Consider the following 12,265-nt stretch of genomic DNA (forward strand, 5'->3'; position numbering starts at 1 on the left):
CCTTTTCGTTTTTCCTGCCAGCTGCCACTCCCCCTCCAGAGTGTACCAATCCCCTTTGGGAGAATCAGCCCTTCCCCATGGTGAAACCCTGGCCCCTGCCCTCCGTCTGATGACGATTTCCAACTCTCAATGCCCCAGTTCATCCTCAAGAGTAGAAAAAGTAAAAAGTGTGCAAAGACAGCAGACACAGCAAGGCAGTCCTCAAAACAGCAGAGCCAATGGCACAGAGGTGATGTGGGAGACCCAGTGGCTGAGACATTTCCAGAACGGATAAAGTACACGAAACCACAGATCAAGCAGCCTGACACATTCCAAGCAGGATAGTACATAAATATTCACACGCAGACTCGGGAAAATGCAGAACACCAAAGACAGAAAGAAAATCATGTAATCAGCCAGAGAAAGAGACAGATCACCTTCTGAGGAGCAATGGTGAGACTGACAAGTGACTTCTCGACAGCAGCGGTGCCGCCAGAAGAGAGGAAAGAGATGATGAGCTGGAGTCCACATGCAGCAGAAGTGTCGCTGACGAGCACAGCGGGGAGGACGGCTTGGTCAGACGAGGACAGAGCACTCATCTGCAGCACACCTGCACCGGGCGGATGTCTGGACGCGCTCTTCAGCCACAAGGACCATGATCCTACACAGAAGTTCAGAGACACACCAAGGAATGGAGCACAAATCAGTGACTGCGAGGAATCTAAATGAACATCAGCACCCTGAGAGGATGGATAAGCAAGTCTCGTGGGGGACTTAAATTTAGACGGAGAAGACAAAATCCATAACATAAATTCGGACACTGAAAGAAGTAAATAGAGCGAAGTGTATCAAGGGCTCGGGTCCCTGTGAGAGGTTCCAGTGTAGACTCTGACGTATCGGCCACGGAGGCTGTCATTTCTCATGTAGTCACTACACAAGTAGAGAGAGAATTTCAACTTCCAAATTAATAAGAGGGGGAAATGGAATGATAAAAAAAATACTCAAAATATAAAAGAAGAAAAAAATTAAAAAGCACATAGACCCAGAAGGGTAAATAATAAATCATAGTAATATAGTACATTTAAACCCAAATATGTCATTGAAGTTTTATTAAGTGTAAACGGATTTGATGTTTCAATTAAAGGACAAAGGTTTGGCTAGTTTTTAAAATACCCAATAGAGGCAGTTCACAGAGACGCACCTAAACCACGAGACTGCATAAAACAGTGGGAAATGACAAGTCATGAGATCTGCAAATAGATCTTATATACGTATACTGTCAGCAGACAAAAGAGGATTTAAGGCATAAAGCATCAATAGCAATAAAGAGATTTACTTCAAAATGATAAAAATTCTAAATTTGTAAACATCCATCAAAGGGTCAGAAATTAAATAAAGCAAAAGTTGAGAGGACAAAAAGAGAAATGTTCATACTCTGATGGTTTAGAACATATCCTGTGAATAGCTCACAGAACCAGCAGACGAAACCAGCAAAGATGGAGAGTTGAAACATGATGAAAAAAAGAAAGTTAACAGATACAGAACGCTGCACCAGCAAGTGCGGAATGCAGGTTCTCTCACCCATACGTGTTTACAAACGCTGATCACACAATGAGCCGTAAAAAAGTCTCCACAAAGTTCAAATCATGGAAATCATGCAGAGTTGCTTCTCTAATTACAATACAATTATACTAGAAATCACTAACAAAAACACAGAAAATATTTCTCTTTTTGGAAATAAAGAAATATATTTATAAATAACCTGTGTGTCACAGAAGAAATCAAAATGAGAATCACTTCACAATATGTTGCACTAAATGGTAACGAATGTACTGTACGTGGTAACAGGTGGGACACAGCTCCTGCACGCTTTGATAGAACTGCATGTGCTTACCTTCACGTATTAAAAACAAGAAAAGACTCAGGAGTAATGAATGAAGCATTCACCACGTGAAGTTCCCAAAAGAGCAGTAAAGTGAGTCCAAAACAAAGTAGAAGAAAGGAAATAACAAAAGCAAGAGCAGAAACTAGCGATGTCACAGATCTCAAGGATGAGGGGGAGGGACTGGGCTTTCACGCAGCTGACTCCCTCCAGCAGGGTCCCCAAGGCTGTTCCACCTTCCTCACTGTGTTCCCCACTCTGGGGCCTGGGGCAGGAGGCAGCTGGTGTCCAGCTGCTGGCCCTGCAGTGAGGGTGCTGCACTTGGTCGTGCGTCTCCCTGAGTGCTGCCTGCCCCCCTCTGCTGCAAGCCTCTCGGTGAGCTCTTCTCCTGTGTTCTGGTCTGGACATGCCATCGGTGTCCTGCTGGCCCCTCCCAGCGTGGGCCAGAGGCCATGCTGCTCCTTGGCCCCTCCCCAGGCAGAGGGTGCACTGTGAGCGTGGAGCGCAGGTGACCCTGGGAAGAGATTGCTGTAGAAACACAGTGCCTGTCCTCTTCCAGCTAGGCTGGACTCCAGGGGTCCGGCCCAAAATAGCGGCCCCAGGACATCACCCTCTGAGGTTCTGGAAACAGAGAGAGCAGAGGCTGGCCCAGCAGAGCCCTGGACTCCAGGCTTCCCCACCCACCAACAAATAGGGCCCCAGGACAGACAGAGGGCCTCCAGGAGGCTGTGGAATGAGCTCCCTACCCCCCCACCTGATCCCTTGTGCTGTCCCCAACACTCCCATCATATAATTCTCCCCAACCCTGCACCATGTTGCCCAGGTTGGGGCAGGAGTCCTACCTGGAGAGAGAACGGCCAGTCTCCCACGCAGCAGGCAGACTCGAAGGTGGTCCTGATCCTGTCCCTGGTGTTCTGCCCTGGTGGGATCTCCCTGAGTCTGGTGGACTTGTGACTTACTTCCAACCAACAGAGCAAGGCAGAGGTGATAGGATGCACTGATCACGTGGCATCTGATCGCAGTGCCACCTCTGGATACGCAGCCACCACACTGTCAGCAGCCATGCAGGGGCCTCATGGCAGGAAGGGAGGGGCAGACTCCTCCACAGCCAGCCAGGAGCAAGGCTTCAGCCCACAGCCACACCCAGAGTGAATCCTGCCAATACGGTCCTGGGTTTGGAAGCAGACTCTTCCCCACTGGAGCTTTCAGATGAGACCTGAGTCCAGGCCAGTGCCTTGACCTTGGGCTCACAGTGGCCTGGATAAGCTGGGCCTGGACTACTGACCCACAGAAACTTGGAAGTAACAGACACCTGTGGTTTTAAGGCTTATGTTCACTAAGCCTGTTATGCAGGGACAGCCAACATAGAGGCACGCACCATGTCCTGAAGGCTCACCCCACTCAGACTTCTGCAGTTCAGGGAGTCGTTCAACGTGCACTCCTGGTGTCTGTTGTGTGCCAGGCCCCATCCTAGACTGTGGGCACAGCAGGACACGAGACAGAGGGGTCTCTGCTCTCCTGCTGGTGAGGGAGATGGAGGACAAACAAGTAAACCAAGAAAGGAGGCCATTCCAAATGGGGAGTGTGTGGAGAGGACTTTATATGGGACGCCTCGGCTCTGAGTGGGGTGGCAGAGACGGAGCTTCGGCCTGCAGAGAGGGCCCCGCGTGCCTGGGGTGGGCCTGGAGCTGGGGACGGGATGCTTGAGATCCATGGGGCACAGGCAGCAGCCGGACGATGTCTGGCCTTCTTGGAACCAGCGAGAGTTTGCATCTCAGATTTGGATTGAGCAGTCTGAGTAGCGCTTTGGGAAGCTCCTCAGTGACCCTGTGGCATGGGACACAGATTGCAGAGGAGCAGGAGAAACCGTGGCGTCCTCCAGGCAGGAGCTGTGGCAGCGGCTGCGGGGAAGATGGGCTGTGGTGATGTGGGCCAGCAGGTTCCTCAGGGACTGGACCTGCTGGGGCGGAGGCCGACCCTTTGCTGGGGCTGGAGCAGCCGCGTGGACGGAGGTGTCCCTCACTGTCATTACCAAGCCAGGGAGGTCGGCCCGCCTGAGCGCATCTGAGCCACGCATGGACCAGCAAGGTTTGCAGTGAAGGAAGCGCGGGCTTTATTGCACCACGCAAGGGGACGGGAAGCTGTCGCTTCAAACCTGAGCTGCCCATTGGCTTTCAATCACTTTAAGGGCAAAAATCAAGGGTGAGAGGCCAGGGCTTGTGAGCAGCTCGTGGACATCTCTGATTGGGTGGCTCTTACGCAAGCTTCAGCAGCTACTTCAGTCTTCATCTATTTGGTCCCTGATGTCATCTCATCTGAGTACCAGATGACCTACGTGGTTGGGCAGCTCCAATCTTAAAATCTGCAAAAACAACTTATGTCTGTGAAGCAAAAGTGGATGTGAGGGTCTGGTGACTCTAGTCACTGATGACGCTTGTTTAAACTATTCATACTTTGTGTTTCACTGGCTACGTTTTTCTTTCAGACAAGCAGAGCCTCCTTGACGCTCATCCTTACTGTGTTGCAAGTTCCCACACTTGTGTATTAAGCTTTACATGCTTAACTGCCGTAGCAGTTACAGGCTAACTCTTAAACTAAGCAAAGTACATTTGTCCTCTAAAAATTAGAAGTAAATTTAATGCACACTGTTGGTTTCACTGGCTGGAGAAGACCTGGCCGAGCAGGCGTGCTCTCGTCGGTTCTGGCCAGCCTCCTCTCCAGGGACAGTCTGTGCTGTGCTTGGGAATAAGCCCCCTTCTTGAAGCCCTGCCCTCTTCCCCAGACCCCTCAGATACTTATTTTATTAATTCTGCTCATCGGTCTTGTCCTAGTTGATCTGATATGTCAACTTGGCTAGGCCTGGAGCCCAGTTGTTGGGTTGAATGCCAGTCTGGGTGTTGCCTTGAAAAGGTATGTTGTAAGTGCGATCAGTATCTAAAGCAGCAGACTTCGAGCAATGCAGAGTGCCCTCTGTTATGGAGGTGGGCCTCACCCAGTCAGGGGACTGCCCGAAGAGCAAAGATTGAGGTTTCCCAGAGAAGAAGGAATTTGGCCTCCAGACAGGAACGCAGAAGCTCTGCCTGGGTTTCCAGGCAGCCTGCCTGCTCTTGGATTTCAGACTTGCCAGGCCCCATAAAACACATGAGCCAATCCCTTAAAATCTCTCTGGACAGGGCTGTGTAGATAGAGAGCAGCTCCCCTGCTCGTTCAGATCCTTGGAGAGCCCAGAAGTACAAGGACGTTCCACCAGAAACATCAGACAGTGTTTCCTCAAAGGTCCCCACACCGGCAGCCCTGGGCTCTGGGCTGCTCAGAGGACAAGCAGGGTGGGGAGAGTCACTGGGAAGGAGAAGGGGCAGAGGAGAGGCTGTGGAGACCAGAGAGGAAAGCACTGGGTGCTGCAGGGCCTCGCAGCCAGGCACGATGATGGCAGGAAGGCCCTGGCGGGGAGGAGGCTCCAGTGGCTTGCAGCCCCGGGCCCCACTTGGCATTCCATCCATGCACCTGGGTCTTTGCTCCTCCTGGGGGCAGAAGGGTCAGTAACATCCTCCCATGGGGGACAGGGCAGCTTTACGGAGGAGGCTGTGGGGACAAGGATGGCTTGCTGGGCTGATGGCTCTGCCTCGGAGGACATTGCCCTGGGGCAAAAACACAGCTCTCCGGGGCCACTGGAGGGTGGGGCATGGCCCTCTGGTGCTAGGGACGCCTGAAGAGCCTCGCCTGAGTCACCGGCACCAGCCCTGCCACAGCCAACCGTATTCACTGTGACTCCTGTGCTGTTTGCCAAGCAGCTGGGGCTGTCTGCGGAGGCAGTTAACCCTCCCTAGTCACTCCTGGCCTCTCAGATTTAGCAAATAAAAAACACTAGATTCAATTAAATTTGAATCTCAGACAAACAAGTGATTGTTTTTATCAACATCTGGGACATACTTAAGCCAGAACATTACTTATTGTTCATCTGAAGTTCAAGTTTAACTGGGCGTCTTGCTCCAGCGACCCTGAGAAGCACACCAAGCTCAGAAGGACAGAGCTGCAGATGGACAGTGGCTGTCGCATTGTGTCAGGTCACAGGGATGTTGGCATCTTGGATGGAGGGGTCTGGCACAGGCCAGCCAGGTTGGGAAGGCCAGGATGTCATCTCGGGATATAACTCGTTCTGTGGCAGGGCTGTCTGAAGCCAGCACACAGGGCGCCCACCACCGAGGGTGGCCCTCCAGCTCACCTGGCAGCGCAGGCAGGTGCTCTTGGAAGGTTTTGGGAGCCTACTCCACCAAGAGCACTAGTCCAGAAGAAACCCCTTCCTCCCAGCACCCCAGGAGACCACCCCCCTCCAACGCTGGGGGCAGCAGAGGAGCCCAGCCTGTGGGCAGCGATGGCAGGTGGGCCAGACGCAGGCACCTCCTGGTGACCACCCAGTGGCTCTACGGTGCCCCTACTCCATGTGTCCTGGAGCCTCATGACAAGAGCCCTGTCGGGAGCACTAAGAACCAGGGACTGTGTGGGCCCTGGGGAAAGTGCCAGCCCCTGGCTGGACACCTGTGCCCCAGGAACACTCCCTGAGGCCAGGGTACTGGCCAACACTTTGCTGAGACCTGAGGTCAGGTCGGCGAGGTGGTGTCCCTCAGAACAGCAAAAGGAAAAAAAAAAAAAAGAAGAAGAAAAAAGCCAAGTCCTGGTGCTGAGTGAGCAGAGGGGTATTTATTGACCCTGAGAGCAAGGGGTGGCTACACCATGCATGGGAGGCCTGCAGGGCTTCTTGCTTGGACAGAGGTGGCCCTGGCCCTTCAGTGGGTTAACAGAACAGCAGGCTGGAGGCTGTACCTGCCCCTGCCTTGTGGTCTTCCTATGATCTCAAAGTCCAGAACAGCAAGAGACGGGGCCCTGGCTCTGAGGCCAGCCAGTTTAAAGGAAGCAGGCATCACAGGGAGAGCGGGTTTGAAGGTCCTGGGCCCAGAGAAGGGGGCGAGTCCAAGCAGGGCTTCTAAATCTGCCCACCAGGGATTCAGCTGCTGCCAGGTCTCTGGACAAGGAAGCTCCCGCCTCTGCCCCAACGACCTCCTTCCTCTAAACTCGGGGCTGAAAACCACACTAGAATTCCTGTAAGTCAGGGCTACAGTGGCCCAAAACTGAGGAGCCAGTTACGTGGTGGGACAGAACAGAGGCCCGTGGGGAAGAGAGGATGGGAAAGGCCATTAGAGTCCGGGGCAGAGGAGGACCAATCCCAGGCTGAGCAGGAGCCCCCCGGACAGGACCCAGGCACTGCCCACTGCCAGGACCCCTGCATTACAGAGGTCCCCCTTGCAACAAGAGGTCTTGGAGCTGACCACGAGGCCCAGGGTGTGCATGTCCTGAATATCGATTCTGTCGGGGCAGGAGGGGAGGCAGAACTTGTTCTCCAGACTCACTTTCTCAGACTCTGCAAGAGAGGGCAGGTGTGAGCACAGCCCTGTCCCCAGACCTCAGCGTCCCAAAGTCTGTGGCATGTGACTCTGGAAACCACAGGGTCAGGTGGAAGGCCTGGATGGGACAAGAAAGGGCCTGTCCACACTCCTTGACTAAGGGGACGCTGGGCACAGGAGGGCAGTGACGCCCCAGGTCACCCAGGACACCAGTGGCACCACAGAAACGGCAGCCAGCCCCCGCGGACTCAGCCTGGTGCCCCGTCCCCGTGTGGAAGGTGGGCAGGCTGGGGATGGAAACTGGGCCGCAGGCTCTGGGAGGGGCGTCCTCCTGCCTCATCTCATGGAAAGATGAAGCCCGGGGGCAGACACGATGGGCAGCTGGGCAGGTGTGCAGTCCTCCCCCATCTTCTCCATGGTCTGGCTGATATTCCACCATGCCAGGGTCATTTCTTTAGCTTGAAGCCTCCTGTCTCCGTCAGGGGCAGCAACCCACTGAATGCTCACAGCCACCCCTCCTTCATGGGGCAGGTAAGATCCATGCACGGGGGAGGATGAGGGGCTAGGAGTCACTGGGGTGCCCCAAAGGGCCGCAGGGGGCAGAGATAGGAACTTTCAGGAAGTGAGGCGAGGGCTCTCTGATGAGGGGTGCAGGTGGGGGAGGGGATGAGATGGTTTCCATGGTGATGAAGGCCACATGGGGCACCCTCTGCTCTACACCTAGGGTGCCACCTGTCCCTGCAAAGCAGCAGCCCTCAGGCTCAATGGGGGAGCCCAGGCCTTGAGGCCGGCCCCTCCCACTCTCCCCTGCACGAGCCAGCCCTGCGACCAGCCCCACCCGGCCTCCCCCTGCTCCTCCCCTCAGGAGCCACACACCAGGCCCAGGAGGCCCCCACACCCGTGTCCAGAGTTATGTGTGGCTTCAAGGAGGGACCCTGGTCCACAGAACAGCTATTTCTCAAAGAAGCTGCCCACTCTGTCTTTGGGACCTCCCCTCCTAACCCCTTTTTCTCCCTAAGACCTGCCCCCTCCCACTTCCTTCCTCCCACACTGTTACCCCTCAACTCACCCACAATGGTGGTCACTTCCTGGGAGACACAGACACCATCTGGGAAGGAGCACACGGCCGGGTGGCAAGAGTTCATGTTCGAGGCCGCTATGCACTGGTAGCACTTCAGACCCTGAGCTGGGGGAGAGAGCAAGGTCAGGGTGAGGCCCCGGGGTCAGGGGCGCCTTCCATTCCCAGTGAACACATCGCCCACTGGGTGGCCACAGCATGTGCCCGGACCCATGGGAATACCCCTGGTGAGAATCCCACACCCACACGAATACTGCCACCCCCTCTCTTGTACCTGCCACCTGTTCTTACGTCCGTTTCCACACACCTGCCTGCCACACACAGCCTCCCAATTCAACCTCATTGTCTGAGATGCACCAGCAGGCAGTGCCCAACCCCAAGCACACACGTGCCCAGCACCCAGAGTGTCAGCAGATATGAGCGCACCCAGCACACGTGTAACGAGGACAGAACGGGCACCAGACAAGTGCACGAACAGACATCACAGCCCACGCTAACCCCCAAGTGTGCATGGCACCCGAGCACACCCTCCTCACACGAACTGAACCAACAGGGCAGCTCTCCAGCCCCAGCACAGGAGCACTCTGGAAATGCAAACTTACCTAGAGCTCCTTCCCAAGGCACTCCCCACCACCCCCGGCCATCTGACCTGTCTCTGTGCACAGCAGAGCCACCAGCAGGACCAGAGCTAAGGTCTTCATGGTATGGGAACCTCTCATTCTAGGACAAAGGACGCACAGACAAACTCCTGAGAGCTGGAGCAGCCCTCAAGCCCCCACCTCCCTGGGCTCGCAACTGCCCTGGCCAGGAGGAACACCTGGGGCTCCAGTTCTCTCCTGCTCTCCCACCCAGCTGCCCAAAGGCGAAGGCGGCTCAGTCTGCCTCATTCCCGGCCCGCCCCTACTCCGCCCTCCCCACTCCCATTCTGCAGATTATCTGCAGAGCCCTGCTCCCGCTCCCAGGCCTTCCTGCCCAGCAGCCTCCCATCCTGCCCCACCTCTCCTCCTTCCTCACACTGGCCAGGCTGCAGGGCAAGTGGCTGAGGGACAGTCCGGCCACCAGGCAGGTATGAAGGGCGTGCCCACAGAGCAGCCCCTCCCCTGCCCTCCTTGACTGGCCAGAACAAGGATAAGCAAGTGAGTTTCTATTTCACGGAAACTTCCTGTTGGAGCAGAAAGTGTCTCCAGGCTAGCTTGCTCCTTGCGCAAGAATTGGCAGTGTTCCTTGCCTATTGCTCCATGGCGTCCAGGCCCAGACTAACCACGCACTCATTCTCTGTTCTTGCAGGGGAGGTGCTCCGAGCAGCTGGTGGGCATCACTGGGCAAGGATGGGCAAGGCAGGCCTGGCACCGGGGAGGGGGGCTGGTCGTCTCCCCTGGGGGAGCTGGGGTGGGGAGGGGTCCTGAGGGTTCCCAACCACTGGGTTTCTGCAGGAGGAGCCTCTGGGAAGGCTTGCAGGGGACGGCAGCACTCAGGGAAGGGAAGGGCATCCCCAGTGCGAGGGCACAAACAGGAAAGACCCCAGGAGGAAGCCTGGCTGCGGCGCCAAGGCCGCGTGCCCTTCCTTCTGTCCTTCAGCCAACAAGAGCCAGAAGAGTGAGCAGGAAGGTCACTGAGACCTGGATCTACCGTCCGGAAAAGATGGAGCAAAAGAAAAGCGCCCCAGGTATGGGAGCTCCAGTGGAAAGTAGAGCTGGACACTGCAGGGGCAAATACCGCCGAGCTCTTCCCAAGCCGAGCGGGTTGTGGCCTGTGTCCCTGCACACCTGTCTTCTCACACATCCTCTCTCAAAGCTCCTGCCAAGTGATAGACCCCAGCTAGCCCCCACACAACCCAGAATGCCCCCACAGGAGGGACGCAGCCCGCACTGCCCGCCTGGGTCCAGAGCCGTTGCCGCCGCCTTGGCACTCGCTCTCGGTACTTTGCAACCCGTGGACTCAGAGTCCCACAGAGGAACAGAAAGAAGGAGGAGGCACAGTAATTAACTTCAGTGCAATTAATGTAACTGTGCTTAATTACAAACAGATTTGATTTGGAAAATAAAATAGCATTTCAGGCAGTGGTGGGAGCTCTGAAGACTTTAGGACCAGATGCCGGGACAGGGAGTCGCAGGGTGGGCTGCAGCCGTGAGGACAGGCAAGGAGCGCCCGCAGAGACATGAGGCGGGAATGAGATGGCCCATTGTGTTCAAGCCACAGAAACCAACAAGGGGGCCTCGGGGACAAGGGGACAGCCGGGGAGTTCTATGGGCACTGGTGGCGGAAAGCTCATGGGTCACGGCAGAGACTGGAATCTTGTTCTGAGCAAGAATGGAAGCTTCTGGGGGTTGGTTTTAGATATCCAGCTCTAGCTGCTGCTGAGAAGGTGTGTGCAGGCCCTGGTGCGGTCTGTGAGCCGAGCCAGGCCTCGCCGGGGTCCCGAAGCATCCAGTAAATGATGTGTCAGGGACCACTCGGGTCAACGCCATTAAAGTCTAAGGAAAGCAGTGAGTTACTGACCTAACGTGAAGTGACTTCAAGCTGAGGCTTCTTGCCCCACCATGGAGTAGGTCCCTTCTCACTTCCTGCATCCTGGGTCCCAGGTCCCGCTGGCTCCTGCACCTTCTGGTCTTTGGTGGGGGAAGGAGAGTCTCTGTCCCTCACTCAAGGGTAAAGGAACATGTGGATTGAGGGTGAGAGACGGGCTGATGAGCAGGAGAAAGGCAAGGGTGAAGTCTGCCTTGGGGGAGGGCTGCCCTGCTCAGAAGCTGGAGCACTCACCCCGCCCTTAACTTCCTGTTTCCCAGATCAGAGGATGTGGTTTGGAGTAGTTTAGGGTCGCCATGCCCTTCTCTTGGTACAAGTCCTGCAGAGTCACTGAAGATCATGTTATGAGGAAAGTATGAATGGACCCCAGCTGAGAAGCACCCCATTCTATAAGCATGGCCCTGCGGTGTATGATCTTAACAGAATGATTTTTAGACGGCAGCTCCCCCAAATCTGGGGATTTCGGTCAAGGGTAATTCTGCCCCCTAGGACACCTTTGGGTGTCACGACTGGGGGAGCAGGTACTGCTGGTGTCAGTGGGTGGAGACCAGGGGTGCTGATCAACACCCGGCACTGCCCAGCAAGCCCCCATGACCCAGGATTACCTACAGTCTCAACAGGAGCAAAAGGAGGGGAGAAGAGGACTTTTTCAACAGCTCCTGCCCTCTTTCCAAGCCATCTTCCAATTTGTTCCTGAGGCTAAAGACACATCCTAGCGTCAGAGAGTGACCCGGCCCCAAATGTCCACAGCACTGCCCGAGGTGGGGGGATCCTGCCTAGAGGAAGGTGACTCTGCAGAGACAGACAAGATCAGTGATAAGATGATGGCTTGTTGCCTTTGGCAGTCAAGTGTGGCATGCTTGCTTGAATCAAGGATTCAGAAGACACAGTGACCGTAAACCTGTGGGGTCAGGGCCAGGTGTCCAATGAGGGAGCAGGACTTTCCCCAGCTCTTGTGTCATCAAAATATGTCTTGGTATTAAAATTAATTAAAATCTAATTCATATTTGTAGAGGATTATTATTTTTCTTTTTTAAAGATGACTGGTAAGGGGATCTTAACCTTTGGCTTGTTGTTGCCAGCACCATGCTCAGCCAGTAAGCAAACCGGCCATCCCTATATAGGATCTGAGCCTGTGGCCTTGGTGTTATCAGCACCGCACTCTCCCGAGTGAGACACGGGCTGGCCCTGTAGAGAACTATTAAAGCAAATGTACTTCACAGGGCCTGGTTTTCCAAAGCCTTGCAGTTTCAAATATTGACCTTGCAAAGGACAGGAAATTTTCCTCAGGCTGTAAGTCTCTGGTGTAAGATAAAGATTTGTGGCACAGCAAGGTTGCTGGCTCAAGGACAGACTAGTTATGTAAAGTTACTAAAAAGCTGCTGGAGGGAAAAGGAATGT

At 54.8% G+C, this 12,265-nt stretch overlaps 1 protein-coding gene across 1 annotated transcript; it reads right to left on the reverse strand.

Moving 5' to 3' along the window:
- Positions 1–7,053: 7,053 nt before the first annotated feature.
- On the reverse strand, positions 7,054–9,057 carry LOC134363741 (lymphocyte antigen 6A-2/6E-1-like). Its single transcript, XM_063079292.1, has 3 exons — positions 8,988–9,057; positions 8,330–8,446; positions 7,054–7,277 (listed from the first exon to the last, which is right to left on the reverse strand). Exons 1-3 carry the CDS (start codon positions 9,055–9,057, stop codon positions 7,054–7,056), a joined length of 411 nt encoding a protein of 136 aa, XP_062935362.1.
- Positions 9,058–12,265: the final 3,208 nt, after the last annotated feature.

This window comes from Cynocephalus volans, chromosome 15 (assembly GCF_027409185.1).
Source record: "Cynocephalus volans isolate mCynVol1 chromosome 15, mCynVol1.pri, whole genome shotgun sequence".
Taxonomy (NCBI): Eukaryota; Metazoa; Chordata; class Mammalia; order Dermoptera; family Cynocephalidae; genus Cynocephalus; species Cynocephalus volans.

What these genes read in the sequence shown, in the direction of transcription:
- LOC134363741 (XM_063079292.1), bottom strand. Translation starts at nt 9,057, where the DNA reads ATGAGAGGTTCCCATACCATGAAGACCTTAGCTCTGGTCCTGCTGGTG. An exon ending in TCTGCTGTGCACAGAGACAG is followed by an intron (nt 8,447 to 8,987) that starts GTCAGATGGCCG and finishes TCTCTCCCCCAG; the next exon opens with CTCAGGGTCTGAAGTGCTAC. An exon ending in GGAAGTGACCACCATTGTGG is followed by an intron (nt 7,278 to 8,329) that starts GTGAGTTGAGGG and finishes CCTCTCTTGCAG; the next exon opens with AGTCTGAGAAAGTGAGTCTG.